This window comes from Candoia aspera, chromosome 10, assembly GCF_035149785.1.
Source record: "Candoia aspera isolate rCanAsp1 chromosome 10, rCanAsp1.hap2, whole genome shotgun sequence".
Classification (NCBI taxonomy): Eukaryota; Metazoa; Chordata; class Lepidosauria; order Squamata; family Boidae; genus Candoia; species Candoia aspera.
This window is the reverse complement of record NC_086162.1, coordinates 18,220,088-18,236,974: the sequence shown is the minus strand read 5'-3', so window position 1 is coordinate 18,236,974 and position 16,887 is coordinate 18,220,088. Positions and strand designations below refer to the sequence as shown.

Below are 16,887 nucleotides of genomic sequence, written 5' to 3'. Positions count from 1 at the left end.
ATTCAGATAAACCTGTTTGGATTTAAAATAAATGAATAACATCCCAACATACCGAATGACGAATAAACAAACTAAGACAAGCGCTCGTACAACCTGCTAAATGATACCCAGCAAGGAACGCTACATTTAATGGGCGTGCCTGGTTTACACACCAGAGACGTAGTGGCTTAGCTTTAGTATTTTTTAAACCATGCTTTCTTTTTATTTTTCAAAGCAACTCTTAAACGTGCAATACGCCCCTACACCTTTGCTACGTTTAACGCAACTCCCAGGCACAGTTAAGAAACAACCTAATTGCAAGAGACCAACTACTTTACTTTCTAAATTAGTTTCCCAGACGTTCTTGATCCACAACTCCCATAGCCCCCCGCGGAAACAGCCAGCGCTCGTGGTAGCTGTAGTCCACCCCCTCTTGGTTCTTCAGCCTAGCGGCCAGTCAGAAACTATACATCCCATCCGGCATCGGGAAGGGCGTGCTCGCCTGGCAGAACGTCTCCCAGCAGGCCTCGCGCGGGCGAACCACATTTCCCAGCGTGCTTTGCGGGAGGAGGAGTCTGGCTGGAAAGGCGCCGGAGTTTGAGGCGGGAGCGGCGATGGCGGCCGGTGAAGGTGTCGCGGGGCGTGGGGTGGCGCGGACAGGGGCGTCGCTGGCCCAGGACCTCAGGCGCTGGGCGGTCGAGGAGATGAAGCTCCTGCCGGGCAAGGTTCCCTCTGAGAGCGCCGCCCGCAGGTGGGTGAGAATGGGTGGGAAGGGGCGAGAGTATCTCTGAGCGTCTGCAGAGTGCTCTCTAGTCTCCTGGGGTGTAGTGAGAATAAGCCTACAAGCCCGGTGAGCATTGCTGACTGGGCTAGAGAGAGAGAGCTACTCCTTTCCTGCCCTAGTGGCCGTGTTCGCTTGAATCTTAACCTGCTTTATTTTATTTATTATTCAAATTGCTTACTGAATTATTATTAATAATAATAATAATTTATTGGCCCCCAACTACAGTGCACTCTGAGTTTCAACCACCCCACAGGTCTGGGTTCCCCCAACACACTAAGCCCCCAAGCAGACAAGCAAAAGTACCTTAAGCCGAAGCCCACGAAGTGTAACAAATTATGTGAATTTAAAGTATATTATATAAACATCCTTGTATCAGAATAACATATTGTACCAAAACTGAGAAGATGGAGCAATAAATGTTCTATATGGCTAGATGTGATAATATGTTAAAGGTCTGAGCTAGTTCCATATTAATATTTTATGGATATATGTTTAGTTTCTATGCATGTCACTCATTTATTCATTAACCTATATATTTTCTGATTTAATTTAGCACTTATATTTTTGGTTGTACTTTATCATATTCTCTGGCTGTTATAGTTACCAATAATAAATAAATAAAATTATGCAAATTTAGATCTTGTTAAACGCAGGTCTTGTTGTGTGAACACAGCCAGCCGTTGGGTTGCAAGTCCTGTTACGCTTTTCATTGCTTGAGGTTTTTATCGATGTTGCTTTTGATTCAGACAAGTAATTGCAACATGCTGGGAAACGTTTCTTGGGCAGGGGGGAATGTCTTAAGATGCACACACCTTTGAAAGAGAAAAAGTTTTTTCCAGCCATTATAGCGGGTTGCCTGTCTTCAGCCTGAGCTTTCCAGACGGGCTGGGACTACAGATCCCAGTATCCCTAGCCAACATGGCTCTTCACCAAAAGCAAAGATCCCTGAGCTTGAGTTACATTGAACACCAAGAGGCAGGTCCAGTGTGACCAGATTTGTCCTATTTGGAATTCCTCAGATGTAGGTAACCAGATGTTATTCTGTGGGGTCCAAGCCTTCTACTTGGACCTTTGTGCTTATACTGTACAGTGCATTAGCTGTAGAAGCTGTCTTGGTCCTGATGCTTAGTGGTTGCAGGAAGGAATATATGGAATCTATCAAATCTATACAGTTCACCCTCCCTTAAGCGCTCAAAGCAGAGAGGTATAGATATTACATTAGGTCATGCCCCCATGTATGGGATTTCACATGATTTGTACACACACATGCACACACCCATCCTAGACCCAAATGGGAACCAACAGGGCCTTAGACTATGCTGGAAAATGGAGCAGGGGGCGGGGGGGGGGGAAATGCTGGGAAGTGATACCTAACCACTTCTGTATTGTTGCCTACAAAATTACACAACTGTATCCATGAAGTCATTAGGAGTTGAGCTAGTCTTGAAGGAGACTTGACTTTTTCTTAAAGTGGTGGTGTTAGTTTTGTTTATATTGACAGTATATAGGGGTTTCTTTATTATTGAGAGGGTAATTTTTGGTCTATGAACTGATTAGCCTCCCAAAGTCTTCAGGAATGATTGGCCTATGAATAAATAATTATTTTTCTGCTTGCTTTATAAAGATTTAGAAGAAAATTCCTTAGTGTAATTAGGATAACAGCTTAACAAGATAAGACAGATCTATTTGATATTCAACAGCAGATGAAGAATGAGCTGGTTTATGTGGTTAATGGATAGCATATTAATGCTGTTTTAGGTCAGGTTTACATGTATGCTTCTAATGGTACTGAGTTCATATATGGTATACAGTATTTTGACAAATATGCTGAATTGTATATGAAAGCCAACCTCATGGATTTTTACTTCTTTCTCTCCCATTCTTCACCCCCAGAATGTGCTCAGGTCAGTGTGCTGACATCTGGAAATATATCATCCGCCATGTTCACCATCAGAGGTAAAAATACAAAGATGGTCATTAGATTTTTAGTTTTGGGGCTTCTACCTGTGTTCAGCCTCTATCCTTTGAAGGGTTTAGAAGAGTTCTGGATTTGTAGTCCAGAACTGTCCAAGGGACTTGAATTACAGATCCCATCACCCCCTGCCAATAAGGAGTAGAGGAATTTCTTCCAGTAGTTCATGGCTATAAATGGTTTTTGCTTTGCATCCCATTTGACATTCATTCCTAACAGTCTCAGAAAGAAGGTGGGCAAAGTTATCAACTTTGTAAAAGAGGCTCTACTCTCTGAGTTAAGGCAATAGAAGTTGCACAACAGTCTGTACCCAAATGAATAAACCCTATTATGGTTTAAGATAATGGCCTGGTTCATATAACATGCTGAGACTGTGGCTGGGTTTCCTCTAAGTAGCTGAATCACAAATGAGTGTTAGCCTAGTCTAGTACGCTATTGAACCCAGCCACAATGTCACGCTTCCCTTTGCTTTCCAAATATATAGATAGCACTCTGACACAAAATCCTTTGAAATTTTTGCTATGTGTCTGACTCTTAATATTTTGAACCACGTTATTCTGCTCCTTAAGCACATTTTTCATGGTGCTCACTGTGCTCTGTTGAACACTTTCATCTTGCTTATATTGCAGGACCGTAAAGAAGATCCGTGGGAACTTACTGTGGTATCCTTTGCTTAGCCTTTTTCTGGACAGAGTCCAGTTTTCTTTCCCCTTTCCAATAATGGGCTTGAGAAGTTAACCTTAAACCCCCAACCATCATGATGGAATAATTTCCCCCCCAATACTTCCTACTGGTTGGAGCCAAAAAGATGAAAAGTATTGTATTGATAAATATAACTAGTCTTTTGGTGAAAGGAGGAAGAGATTAAGTAAAAGATGCCCAACATATTGCATTGTGCTTTCTCATTCTAGCCAATGAATAGTTGAAATTTGGAATATTTTTTTATCCCAAGATCTTCTCAGGTATAAGAAAATTGGTGCAGGGAAGTGACTGAAATATGAGAGCATTGTTCAGTATTCTGCACACTTTAATGTCGCAGATGGAATTATGCATTAGGTTTATTCTGGATAAATTTGGCAGTGAAAAGTTGTAGAGGGAACCGGAATGGCCTTGAAGGATAGGAAGAAGAGCCACTACCAAGGCAACAGTCAAAGAAGAGGGGGTTGAGTCCAGGCCAAGAAAATAATTTGAGGAAACATCCCAGACAAGCCCTTCCCTAGTTCACCCAAATATAAAGTGAGGGAGGGAGAAGCACATTCAGACTTGGAAGATTTTGTTACTACAGCTGTTCCAATCAAAGTAGTCCTGACCAATATGGCATTGGTCTACTTTGTGGAGCTGATAAGGATGCACCAAGGGAAATTTTGCCATGTTTTAAAGATGTCAACCATAATACATTCTCTCTCTGCTACACAATCTTCTACCTCCTCTGACCGGTTGCTGCTTTTCAAAAACAGAATGTATTGATTTTTATGCTCTACCCAAGGCCTAGCACAAGGGATTTCCAAACAAATTAAAGATTTGTGTCCTTGATCCCATCTTTTGTTGTATAGGTATCAGCAGATGGAAAAGAGTGAGGTGAGTGAGAAGGAACTAAGGTGGGACATTTGCTTTGTCTCCAGAGGTTTGGGCTGAAGGGGGGGAGACTGTGGCTCTCCTGATGTTTGACAACTATGTCTTACATCAACCTTGAGCTGATGGCAGTTGGAGTCCAGCAATATCAAGAAAGTCATGGGTATGGCTTCTACCAGTTGGAAAGACTCATGCCTGAGACTGTTGGCAATTAATGTGAGTGACATGGGCTGTCTTCTGAGAGAACTTCTGAGAGAACTTTTCTGGGTCCTCCGAAGAGAACTGTGGCCATCATAGCAAGCATGATCTTCCAGCTTTGGACCTTTTAAAGAAGAGAGCAGAAGGGATAATCCTGTGGCTGAGTTCTGTGGTCAAATAGGAAGCAAGAACTAAAAGATGGACAGGTGACCTTCTTGGTAACACTACAGTTGATGTTTCCTCTCAGGGCAAGCCCAGCAGCTCTGAATCGGATAAAGAACGCCGCAAGCAACTGATTCAGGCCATCTCCCGCTTGAAGGGAGAAGTGCAGCAGGTTGACCTTCAGATAGAATTGGCACAGCGTGAGCTTGTAGCCAGTGGTGAGTTGGGAGCAAATAGCGAGAACACCTTGATTTTGCTGTGAACTCCTCACAGGACTGTTGGGCTGTGTCTCTTTCCCACATTCTTTGGGGCTGTGTAAGACACGTTGGATCCTCCCGGATAAGAGGACCATGTGGTGCAGTGGTACAGGATTCAGGCCAGGACTACCTGAGTTTAGGGCCACCTTCACTAGTGGAAGCTCACTGAATGGGCCAGTTCCCCTCAGCCGGTGGTTGTTGTGAAGATAAAATCAGAGGAGGATGTGCTTTGCAGGCCACCTTGAGCGCCTGGAGAAAAGAGGGAATACAAATTAAGAAATAAAACGTCTGAAGTCAGCCTGAAGGAACTCCCCCCCTTTTGTTTTTGCATTTATTTAAAGCAGTGTTTTTTAAACTTGGCAACTTTAAGATGTGTGGACTTCAATTCCCAGAATTCCCCAGCCAACATCCACAAAGCAACTTGAGCTTGAAAGATTCCCAGACTACTTTACACATTTTTTTTTAGCAAGAGGAATAATTCTAGCAATCCGGGGGGGAAAAAAAACATAGAATGAAAGAGAAGGAGTGAAGGAAAAGGAAATAAAGATGCTGGTTCTTAATGTTCGTTGGTTTCTCTAATCCCTGTGCACAAAGCGGATTTCTTGTGAGATCCAGGTGATCCCCTCGGTCCTTGAACTCACAGTCCATGGTTTCTCCTTACACGGCAATTGTCAGTTGTCTCTGTGAGAAGGAACTCACACCCAACCCCTCCAGTTCAGCCATTGTAACCGAGAGTGGAAAGTGCAACTTCTTGCTGTCTGCTTCGTCCTTGAAAAACTTTCTGGTGGTGGTTGCTCTCCTCTTTTACTATTAGAAGCCACCTTGGCTGAATCACAGCATCTAAACACATTAAATAGAACAAGCGAGCCGCTGCTGTAGGCTCAGCTGTTCACATCATTGTGATGCTGGGGGTTGAGGGGATGCACACCCTGATTTGCAATATGCTGTTCTCCTTGGCACCTAGAGGTCACCCTGGAAGCAGCTCAGGAGAAGATCCGCGACGCCAAGCGACGCAGCTTGCTCCTAAAGGCCTACTCCACGCGGGTCACGACAGAGCGCCAGCAATGGCACAAGAAGGCTCTACAAGTCAAGGGACGTTTGGAGCAGATGGAAGAGATGGAGAAGTACAGGCGCAAATTCTCGGCCCCTTTACTTTCTTGGCAAGAGGGGATCCGAGAGCTTCCTGTTGGTGGAGGGGTGGCGTGATGGAGGAAGAAAGGGTGGCTTGGTTCACATGTACTAAGCTATGGCTCGGTTAACCATGGCTTAATGAGTAGCCACAATAGGCTGGGTTCATGCAATATGTTGTGCCGGCCTTCCCTAACCTGGTACTTTCCAGAAGAATGGAGTCCTAGAATGGCTGAGGAATTGGGGGAGTAGAAGTCCACATTTCGGGAAGGCACCAATTTTTCTAAAGCAATATACAACCAACTACATTATGGATTAGCACAGTGTGTGAACCAAGCTGATCTCTTTCCAGCCAGCTGGCTTGGGGAAAAAACCTTTGGCATTCAAGCTGGTGAAGCAGATGTCCAACTGAAACTGTTGTGGCTTCCTTTCAGGAAAGCCAAGATGGCAGTGGTTTTTGGTGGCAAACCCCCAGAGTTCGGATTCCCCATCTTAGAGCCTGAAGTCTTGGTAAGACCTCATTACTACTTAGCAGGAAAAAGAGAGAGAGGCTTTTAACAATTATATTTGGGTCCACAGTTTGGGGAAGAAGAGAGCCGTACAGGTAGTCCTCGCTTAATAACCATTAGTTCAGTGGCCATTCAAAGTTACAACGGCGCTAAATGAATGGTACTTACACTCGGTCCTTGAAGTTACAGCTATTGCAGTGCCCCTGTGGTCACATGATCAAAATTCAGGAGCTTGGCAGCCCGTCCGCATTTAAACCACAGGGTGCACTTCAACTCCCCGCACCCACCTCCCTCCCTATCTCTGCCCTTTTGGCCACCTCGCACTCTGCTGCCCTGTGCTCTGCCACCCCCACCACCCTGCACTCCACTGCCCCTGCTGCCCCCAGCTGACCTTTGCCGCCGTCTTCCTCCCACTGCTGATGAGGTGTACCCGGTCTGGCCCTTAGCGAGGCCTCATGCAGCTTCAGGAAGAAGGCCTCATGTGGCCAGCAGCTGCCTTGCAAAGGGCCAGGCCAGGCTCATCTCGTCAACAGCAGGAGGAAGAAGACAGCGAAGGTCAGCTGGGGCGGTGGAGTGCAGGGCCACCAAAAGGGCAGAAATGGGAGCAAGATTGTGGGGGGGTTGAAGCATGGCAGGGCAGGAGAAGCGTGAGGTCCTGGCCTAATGACTACAACCAGGATTACCAGAACTGTCACTAAGCAGAGCAATCACATGATGTTTTGTCTAACAACTGCATCGCTTAGCAACAGAAATTCTGGTCCCAATTAAGGTCGTTAAGCGAGGACCACCTGTACTCGGTCTTTAAGGGGCAATCAAGAGACTGCATTCCAGGAAAAAGGGCTTATTTTAATTACCTGGGATTGGTAATTAAACTTGACAAGTGTTTGTTAATATGCCGCGCCCCACTATTTGTAATAATTGTCTCTCTTCTGTCGTATTTCAGGGTTCTTTGTACTTGTGTTTAAGATAATCAGGGTGTTATATATTTGCACTTTTTTCAGCACAAACTTTTATGTATGTTCCTCAGCCTTAAAAGCCTGCAGAGTAGCTAAATGTTAAAAGGCAAGTGCATCAGAATCACCACAGGCTTTCATTAATGTCTGCATTTGAGATAGATAGATAGATAGATAGATAGATAGATAGATAGATAGATAGATAGATAGATAAATTTAAATTTAAATTTAAATTTAAATTTAAATTTAAATTTAAATTTAAATTTAAATTTAAATTGTTAAATTTATTGGCTGCCCAACTCCATTGGACTCTATAATCCCCATTATAGCTCATTTTGGAATGAGTGGGGTGGCCTTCCTGAGAACACAATCACAGAGTGAAAGAGCAGAAGATACAGATTTTATGAGAGGCTCAGCCCAGATTTTATACCTTTTCTCCTCAGCGAGATGTCCAGGAAGCCTGCCAGCTGCGTTTCCGATTCCTGAAAACCCTCTTTGAACAGAGCATCTCTGGGAGCTTTCCGTAAGGGTCCTTCCTCTCACCTTTCTGCAATTTGTCCCTTCTGCTTGGAAAATAAGACAGGTCTAATGTCACGCAAACATACCCACACACTGGGTTTCTCCTTAAAGTCCTGCTGTGTTTTCTTTGGCTCTTTTGGCAGAGGGATGAACGAGGAAGAGTTGGATACTACTTACCAACATTGGCTGAGCACTGTGGAGGTAAGACAGAATAGCATACTAGAGCAAGGGAGGGACAGCTGATGGCCTTGTAGACGTTGTTCCCAGGTCCCTTTGGTTGGGGCTGCTGGGAACTGTAGTTCAAGCAGATGAAGAGAACCCGAAGCCCTGCAGCAGGGCATTGATAAACTATCTTTTTTGGCCTTGGAGATGCTCTGTCTGCCTTGCTTAAGAGCAGTAGAAAGCTTAGCCTGACAAGATGAAGTCCCAGGAGTAGGTGCAGCAGAAACATTGAGACCAGCGTTTCTCAAACTTCACAACTTTAAGGGGTGTGGACTCAGCATGCTTGCTGGGGGATTCTGGGAGTTGAAGTCCACACCTCTTATCCCACTCTTCTATCTTCAGAATAACTCGGAAATTGGAAGAGACGCACTGGGATTTGGGAAAGGGAGGGTGATGCTGTAAAGCCAGTTTGGAAGAATTTCAAGCACTCAGTCATTCAAGTTTCTAAAGAACTGGCTGAACCCAAAGGGCTGGCATATTACTAGTGGTGGCAACAAAGACTTGGAACAGAGGTTGGATCAAGGCCAATCTCAGCTGCTGTTCTGTGTCTTCCTGCAGAAAGTTGTGGGTACCCATCCTCCTGCCCACATCCTTTCAGCTCTGGAGCACTTGGCCCTTCAGAACACAATGAAGCTGCAGGAGCTGACGGACAAGATCAACATCCCCCAAGATGTGGCTGCCCTGAAGTAGGTCCCGTCCTTAGGCTAAGGAGAAGGATTTGGAGATGGGCCTTCCCATGGCAAAACTGAAGGCATCTCCGGAGTTAGCAAGAATATTCAGCATCCTCAGGGAATTGCCAGGATCGTAGCACTTCTGAGTGAACTATTAACATGCCTTCGTCTTCCCTTTCTGCTAGTTCAATAAGTGCTGGCTGACTTAGGACCAGTCAGATTTCCCAGAACGCCTTGGAATACTCCCAAGGCTCTAGGGAGTTGTGGGAAGCTTCTACATGCCACCAAGCCAGCCTGCCCTCATAAAAGTACTGCTGCTAAGTAGACCTTGCCCAATAAGCCGGTATATGGTAGAGCAGCGTTTCTTAAACTTTTTGCTCTCAGGACTCCATCCCACTTTTGAAAATCATGGAAGACCCCAAAAGAGCTTTTGTTTGTATGGGTTATATTTATCAATATTTACTGTATTAAAAATTAAAATTGACACATTTGCAGAATGTGTATTTATTGAATCATGTAGAAATAACAATATTAAACCCATTAGATATTAACATAAATGAATATTTTTCATGAAAAAAAACCCTGTATTTTTTAACAAATAAAAAGTAAGAATGAGAAGAACGACATTGTTTTAAATTTTTGCAATTATCTTCAATAACTGGCCAAGAATTCTGACTTCACAGACCCCTGAGAGGGTCTTGGGGAACCCCCCAGCGGTCCTCAGACCATGCTTTAAGGAACACTGTGATAGAGGATAAGGTTTGGCATTGGGAAGACTTGGATGCAAGTCCTCACCTGACCTTACTAGATTACTTTGGGCCAGGCGCAGACATCGCTTAACCCAGTAACCTCTTGGGGGTATTGAAGTCGGTTCTGGGTCTCCCAGCAGCATGTAAGATCCGTAAGCCCGGTTCTGCTCTATTCTCAGGTTCCGTTACGACAGCACACACTTGCAAGATGTCTCGGACTCGGCGGACAACCTACCTTCTGTCCGGGGTCTCATACAGGTAGCTAAGCTGGATCTCAAAACAGACTTTTCCTACTTCAGTTTTGCAGTCAGAACAGGCTGTTTCACTGCTAGAGCATCTCCAGTGGGGTTAGAACAGCCCATTTTGATTGGAGGTGTTCTGCTCTTCTAGACGGGGGGGTGAACAGACTGTAGTCCCCCTAATGGAATTCCTGTACGCTACGTAGGAAAATACCATCTTGCTCTCTCTCCTCTTTGCTTGGGACAGGAGGGCTGGAGCAAATGTGAGATGCTCTGCGTGCAACAGATTCCCCTGCACGCCGCGGAGAAAAGCCTCCTGGCACGGCTGGAAGCCATCGTTAAGGAAATGCACAGTCTCCTGTCTGACGGGTCGGAGCATTCCATCCTGGCCAGGTAAGAAGCATCTTCCAGCTGCGCTTCAGACAAGGGGATGATGGCTGGGCAGGGGTGGTTTTGGGGTGGCCTGCCAGGGCTGCCCGTGGGGCCAAGGCAGAAGCTAAAGTTGATCTATCGTCATTGCAATTCATACTGACTAAATGAAATGTAGACAGGATGACGACTTCCATCACTAAATAATTTTCCCTTGATTTTGCATTAAGCGTGACAATTTGGCGGCAGCTTTCGGAGAGGCTGGAGGGTAGTGTTTCTCAGCCTTAGCAACTTCAAGATGTGGGGACTTCAACTCCCAGAATTCCCCAGCCAGCAAGCTCTAGGGATTCCTCCCAGGCTTGAAGCCATGAGGCTGCACGTTTGCAGTCCTGCTTTAGCGGTGTGGTATTTCTAACAATGATCTAATTCTAGAGGCCCAGCGTGTTGTGTTTAAGTGTCGACTGGCACCAGGAGACCCAGATCTGAGTCCCCACTCAGCCATGGAAGCTCATGGGGGGGAGACTTTGAGCCAGTCCCTCCCTCTCAGCCCAAGGACCAGAGTGGTATAGTGGGGAAGAAATTGGACTAGGAGCAGGGAGACCTCGTTCCAGAGGCTCATGAGGTGCTTTCAGGCCAGGTGCTCTCTCTCTCAGCCCTCCCTACCTCACAGGATTGTTGTGGGGAAAAATTGGAGGAGAGAATGGTATCTACACTGCCTTGAGCTCCTGAAGGAAAGGCAGGCTATGCATCTAACAAACCAATAAATAAAGCCATTCTAAAGTCTGTGCTTCCCAGAGAAATTTCCATTTTGCATAGGCTGCAAAACTACACTTACTCTTGCCAGTATGTTGTAACTAGTGACCGTATGTGTGATTTCTTCTGTGACCAGTCACTGACGTTAGTTTATTTGTTAACTATTTTTGTCTCTTTTGGCAGTATCTAAGTAGAATGAACGAATGAATAAATAAATGTGTACCGTGTAGCCTTCATTTCAATTACAAGTAGACCTCACTTAATGACTGCCCTGTTTAGCGACTGTTCAAAGTTACGATGGCACTGAAAAAGTAACTTTACCACTGGTCCTCATGCTTATGACTGTCACAATCTCCTGCAGTCACATGATCACAATTTGCAACCTTCACAGTCGACTCAATGGAGAAGCAGGCAGTGAAATTGCAAGTCGTGGTCACATTTATTCATTCATTCATTCATTCATTCATTCATTCATTCATTCCGCCTTTATTATTTTTATAAATAGCTCAAGGTGGTGAACATACCTAATACTCCTTCCTCCTCCTCTTTTCCCCACAACAACAACCCTGTGAGGTGAGTTGGGCTGAGAGAGAGTGACAGGCCCAAGGTCACCCAGCCGGCTTTCATGCCTCAGGCGGGACTAGAACTCTCATACCACGCCTGATTGGCTCTTGGGCTGAGAGAGAGTGACTGGCCCAAGGCCACCCAGCCGGCTTTCAGGCCTAAGGCGGGACTAGAACTCTCATACCACGCCTGATTGGCTCTTGGGCTGAGAGAGAGGGACTGGCCCAAGGCCACCCAGCCGGCTTTCATGCCTCAGGCGGGACTAGAACTCATGGTCTCCTGGTTTCTAGCTCAGCAACTTAACCACGAGACCAAACTGGTCTAGTCTGATGTCTCGCTTAACAATCACATCACGTAGTGACAGTTGATCCCAATTATGGTCGTTAAGCGAGGACTACCTGTAATTCCTAAAGCCTTACTAAGTGAGGGTGACTTAGCATTTCAAGATCTCTAATTCCCAGATGCCTGCTGAAGCAACCCGGTTTGTAAGTTAGGCTGACTCGGTCCCTTCCTTCCATAATCCAGAGCGGTCTTTGAGCTGGAGCTCCGAGCAGTGAGATTGCGGGGATACAGGGATGGGCTGCTGCAAGGCTGCCGGGAACTTGAAGAAGCAGTGAAGGCACAGTACGCAGAACTGCAGAACTTGCAAACAAAGCGCCAGCGCATTCTGGACTTCCGCCATCTGGTGGTAGGTATGCAGAGGGAAAGAGCCAGGTTGGTGCAGTGGTGAAGGCACCAGGCTAGAAACCAGGAGGCCGTGAGTTCTAGTTAGTCCCGCCTTAGGAACAAAGCCAGCTGGGTGGCCTTGGGCCAGCTGCGCTCTCTCAGCCCCAGGAAGGAGCCCATGGTAAACCCCTTCTGAAAAACCTTGCCAAGAAAACTGCAGGGACTTGCCCAGGCAGTCTCCCAGAATCGGACACAGTTGAATGGATTTAAAAACAAAAATGCAGCAGGAGGAGAAAGGATTGGGAGGTGAGGGGGGCAGGCTCAAAGTTCAGGAAGCTGGTGGGCTAGGTTTAAGGTCAGTAATCGTTTTGTTGCATGGTTTTGTATCATGTCCTGGGCAATAATTTACTTTTTTAAAAACATGACTTTTTTAACATTAAAAACAAGCTTTTTCAAACATTTTAAATGGGTGGACTCTTATAAAAATTCAGATCTTGCAAGTTGGGCCTTGTTAAGTTTTTAAAGCAAGTTTAATTTTGAAGAATGCATACATGCTTGTGTTAGGAAAGTACTTTGCAAAAGACAAAAACTCCTTCAAGTCAAGCTCCTGGGGGTGGAGGATGGGGGAACGTGTCGGTTCTTCTTAGGGACTTTTACCCTGTGGATCTGTTCCTCTGCTTTCCTCCTGCAGAACGAGAAACAGCAACACATTCGGGCGCTTATCAAGGGCACTTCGTTTATCAAATCCCAGCTTCGCAAGGACCAGGCAGAGGTGAGATTTCCCTTTGCCCCATCCGCCAGAGGCCTTTGCCCATTGTCTGTTTGACCCTTTCTTTGAGATATTAAAATTTCAAACCTTCAGCATATGGATTGTGCACTCTGCTCTGAAGCCGCAGCACTTTTTAAGAAGCAGCGGGAGTTACTGGTGAACTGCTTTGCTGAAAATAATTTCTGTGCTTATTTGGAACCCGACTGACTTAGTGTGCCTCTCCTTTAGATCCAGGATTTCCTGCAGAAAAAACTGCTCCCTCAGGCTCAACAGGTGGAGCTGGAGACACAGAAGCTTCACAACAGGGTAGGCCGTGAAGTCCAGCAATTCAAAGCCGTTGCTCTGCCTTGCCTGCTGACCCGCCAGATAGCCGGGTGAGTCATCCCCAGGTGCCTCCATGTGGCTAGGCATAACTGGGTTGGGGGTGAAGAAATGTTTTGAGTCCTTTTCCAGAGACTTTTCTTTTTCCAGAGCAAGGGACGCTTGAAAGATCCTATACTGTATACTATCCTTTTTTCTCCTGTCCTTTGAGAAATAATTCAGCTGGGAGAAATGACTTAGATGGCTGGAGGGAGTGGCTGCCACTTGGTGAGGGAGGACGAAAAGCAGCTGGTCTGTCAGTAACAGCGATAAAATAATCCTGCTTCTCTTCTCCTGAGTGCCATTTCCTACAAATGAGATACACTGAACATAATTTTTACTTTCCTTGATGCAAAATTCAGGAACATTTTTGGCTCTAGATTTTTTTTTGTTTTTAAGAAAATAGATTTGACTTTCATTTTAAGCACAGAGGGCTGGCGTGCCTTGATTATGATCAGTGTAGTGTAGGTCCAGTTGCAGGAAAAAACCCTCCTTCTGCCATTGTCTTCCAGGTCTCAACACATTCCAGCCCACCAGCTTTCTATCCATCGCTTTAGCCGGACAGCACCAGCCGAAAATCGGGCGTTTCTTAATGTATGCAATGGAGCTAACTTTCCCCTTTATAAGGTATGATGTGCCTCCCTGGTGTGATTTGCTGAATGTGTCTAGAAAAACCAGACAAATCAAATTTAATTGGGCTGTTTCAGAGAACGTTCTTTTCACCCTCCCTTCCATCTTCCAGCTTAATCATGCACTCATTTATTATTGCTAAATATACTGCATGGAAACAGTCACCAGGAATCAAACTTGGTTAGAAGGCATCCTTACCTTCTTAAGCAGGTGATGAAGTGATTGCTCTGTGCTGCAGGTGGTGGAAATGTTTTGGGTCCTTGGTCCAAATGTTTCCCTAATTGTAGCTTAAGTCCATTATTTGACACGTTGTCTTCTGGGACATAGAGAGCTAGTCTTGGCTGCCTTCTGTGTGAAACTACCAGGTTACCTATCCCTCCCTCCATCTTTTCTTCTCAAGGGTAAATATAACCTTGGAGTCTCCTTGGAGGACTTGGTCTTCTGATCATTCTCACTGCTCATTCTTGCACTGCTCCAGTCTGAAATACGGCACATAGGATATGTCCTCAAGTGAGGGTCTCACCTGAGCCAGATACGTCTATTATGTATCAGTCGTGTGATTTGAACATGATTCTGTAGATGTAGCCAAAGAGGGCGTTTGCCTGGTTTACAGCCATATTATAATGTTGACTCAATATTCAGCTTGTGCTCAACTACTGTTCCAAAATCTTTTCTGTAAATGCTGTTGCCATGCTAAATATCCCCAAGGCTATGATGTTGCTTTGATTTCTTTTTTCTTGGTGAAGACTGTTGCATTTGCCTCTGCTGAATTGTGTTCCATTTTGGCCCGGTCTAAGATAACTTTTCATGTTCCTCTGATCCATGCAATGTCATATATGGTATCTGTGGGTGTTCCTTCTCACCCTCGTGCCTCTGCTTTCTTAACCCCTCTTTAGGCTCCTGAACAGCTACTTCTCCATATGGTGGAGCTGAAGAAGATGCTCGCTTACCTGCATGCCCAGCTGGGCTCCAAACAAAGAGCTTTGGGGCGCCTGCAGCACCAGATGCAAAATGCCCCAGAGCCTGATGTACCAGGTGTGCAAACTTCTCCCAGACTTTTGCTCTTCCTGCTTCTTCCTGGTGACCACCTTGTGCTTTTGTTGGAGTTTTCAAAAACAGAGGTCACATCTTGCTTCAAAATTCCAGTCCTTGTCTCTTCCGGCCCCGGTTCCACAAGCAAAAGGAGACTCTACCCCATCCTACCCCCACAAATCCAAAAGCTACACTGGGAGGTGAAAATTTGATATTTCTCCATGTTTTTCGTTGCACTGCAAGTCTCAGCGGATCCTGCAGCATGCAGGGCATTGGCCCTCTGCGGTCCAACCCTGTGATTCCGTGGATGGAGCTTTCTTGGTAGCCCCTCCGATTTTATGGCACTCCAAACGGAATGCATAATTTTCAGTTCAGTTCAATTAATTACAATCGTAGACCAGTGCAAGCAGGGTGCTCAGTAAATATATATAAACCTATCTTAATAGGTAATAAAATAAAACTTAAGGCAAAGTTAAAATACATTCATAAAACAGCCTAACTAACATCTATGAGTGAGGTCCAGGGTGCAGTCTATATTTAAATTATAAAATAGATTTATAAACACTAAAATTACGTCAGTATAATAACCTCTGAAATTACAAAAAAGTGATAATATCTAAAATGCATGCTTTTGGAGAACGTGGAGTGGACGTTTGAGGCTTTTTTAATGTTGGTTATCATTGATACTGAAGTTGGGTTGAGATGTATTTTATGCTGCTGGTTTAGTTGAACGTGTTTGTGTTTTCTGTTTTCTATTCTTTTTGTTCTGTTCTTCTGGTCTATTTATCGTCCAAGCCAAGCTGACGGTGTTCTTCCTTTTAAGCTTGGGGTAAACCTAAGTGGCTAAGGCGTTTTCTTCCTCCCTCCCCAGCCTTAGTGGGAAAGGTGCAGTCCCACGATCAGAAACAAGCCTTTGAGCTGCTGCCCCGCATCCAGCGCATGATCGATCAGTGCCAGCGTCGCATAGAGCGTTGGCCTGAAATCCAGGCTGTCGTGGATGCCTGGTGAGTGAAGGGAAGACAGCGGGGACCCCAGTAGATATTAGGGGGCCTGGCCAGAGAGCGGGGAGGTGCCCCATTTGTACATCTCTCCTGTTCTCTCTCGGTCCAGGTGGGAACAGCCAGGACAGTTTGTTCTCCCCAACGAGCGCCGCCACGGCTTCACGTTGCAACAGTGGCTGGAGCGTTGGACCTTGGCTGCCAAGATACTGCAGCAGCAGCAGATCTGGCTCTGAGAGTCAGCCCAAAAGCGCTCCAGGCTAAGAGGGAACCCTGCTGAACTGCTGGGAAGAAGTCCAGGAAGCTGGTTGGTGCTGGCTGACTGGAAGGCGGAGCAGTTATGCGTGTGCGTCCTTCCATCCGGCTGCTAAAAGGTGGATCTTAATTGTATTAAAGGGGAAAAGCAGTTTTCTGCACCTCTCCCTTTTCTCCCTCTTCCCCCCTTTTTTGGGTGGGTGGCTGGGGAAGGAAGTAATGTTGGACTTACATCTGAACAAGTAGAGCCTATGTATTTTCTAATTATTTGAAATAAATATTAAGGGTATCACCTCTTAATTTATCTGGCTTTAATTTTTTTCTCACCTTTTCCTTCCATAATAGCTAAGGGAAAAATACGTTTTGTTCTTTCTTTGTTGTTAGAACTAGCTTTTTCGTTCTCTCCTTCGTGAAGGGGTGAATTCTAGTCTGGTTTGTTAGTTTTTTTGCAGCTTCCCCCCAAAAGAGCAGCGTTTCCTTGAAGCCTAAATGTGTTGTACCTCACAAAACTTACGAGCGTTTGTTAAAATGGCAGGCTTCCTCTCTTACTGCGCTGAGAACAATTGGGCCGGCGCCA

The 16,887-nt window shown here is 45.5% G+C and overlaps 1 protein-coding gene across 1 annotated transcript; it reads left to right on the top strand.

The window, feature by feature from the left end:
- The first annotated feature begins 555 nt into the window (after positions 1 to 555).
- HAUS5 (HAUS augmin like complex subunit 5) lies at positions 556 to 16,544 on the top strand. Its single transcript, XM_063312021.1, has 19 exons — positions 556 to 730; positions 2,657 to 2,719; positions 3,365 to 3,397; positions 4,289 to 4,313; positions 4,753 to 4,885; positions 5,889 to 6,048; positions 6,487 to 6,562; positions 7,958 to 8,037; positions 8,177 to 8,234; positions 8,814 to 8,941; positions 9,855 to 9,933; positions 10,162 to 10,307; positions 12,126 to 12,288; positions 12,958 to 13,038; positions 13,264 to 13,409; positions 13,908 to 14,022; positions 14,922 to 15,060; positions 15,929 to 16,061; positions 16,168 to 16,544. The coding sequence occupies exons 1-19, from the start codon at positions 594 to 596 to the stop codon at positions 16,289 to 16,291; spliced, it is 2,019 nt and encodes a 672-aa protein (XP_063168091.1). The 5' UTR covers positions 556 to 593; the 3' UTR covers positions 16,292 to 16,544.
- Positions 16,545 to 16,887: the final 343 nt, after the last annotated feature.

Excerpts from the sequence above, each read along its gene's own strand:
- HAUS5 (XM_063312021.1), top strand. The coding sequence starts at position 594 with ATGGCGGCCGGTGAAGGTGTCGCGGGGCGTGGGGTGGCGCGGACAGGG. Across the intron at positions 6,049-6,486 it reads CAGATGGAAGAGATGGAGAA|GAAAGCCAAGATGGCAGTGG; the intron begins GTACAGGCGCAA and ends GCTTCCTTTCAG. Across the intron at positions 12,289-12,957 it reads TGGACTTCCGCCATCTGGTG|AACGAGAAACAGCAACACAT; the intron begins GTAGGTATGCAG and ends TTCCTCCTGCAG.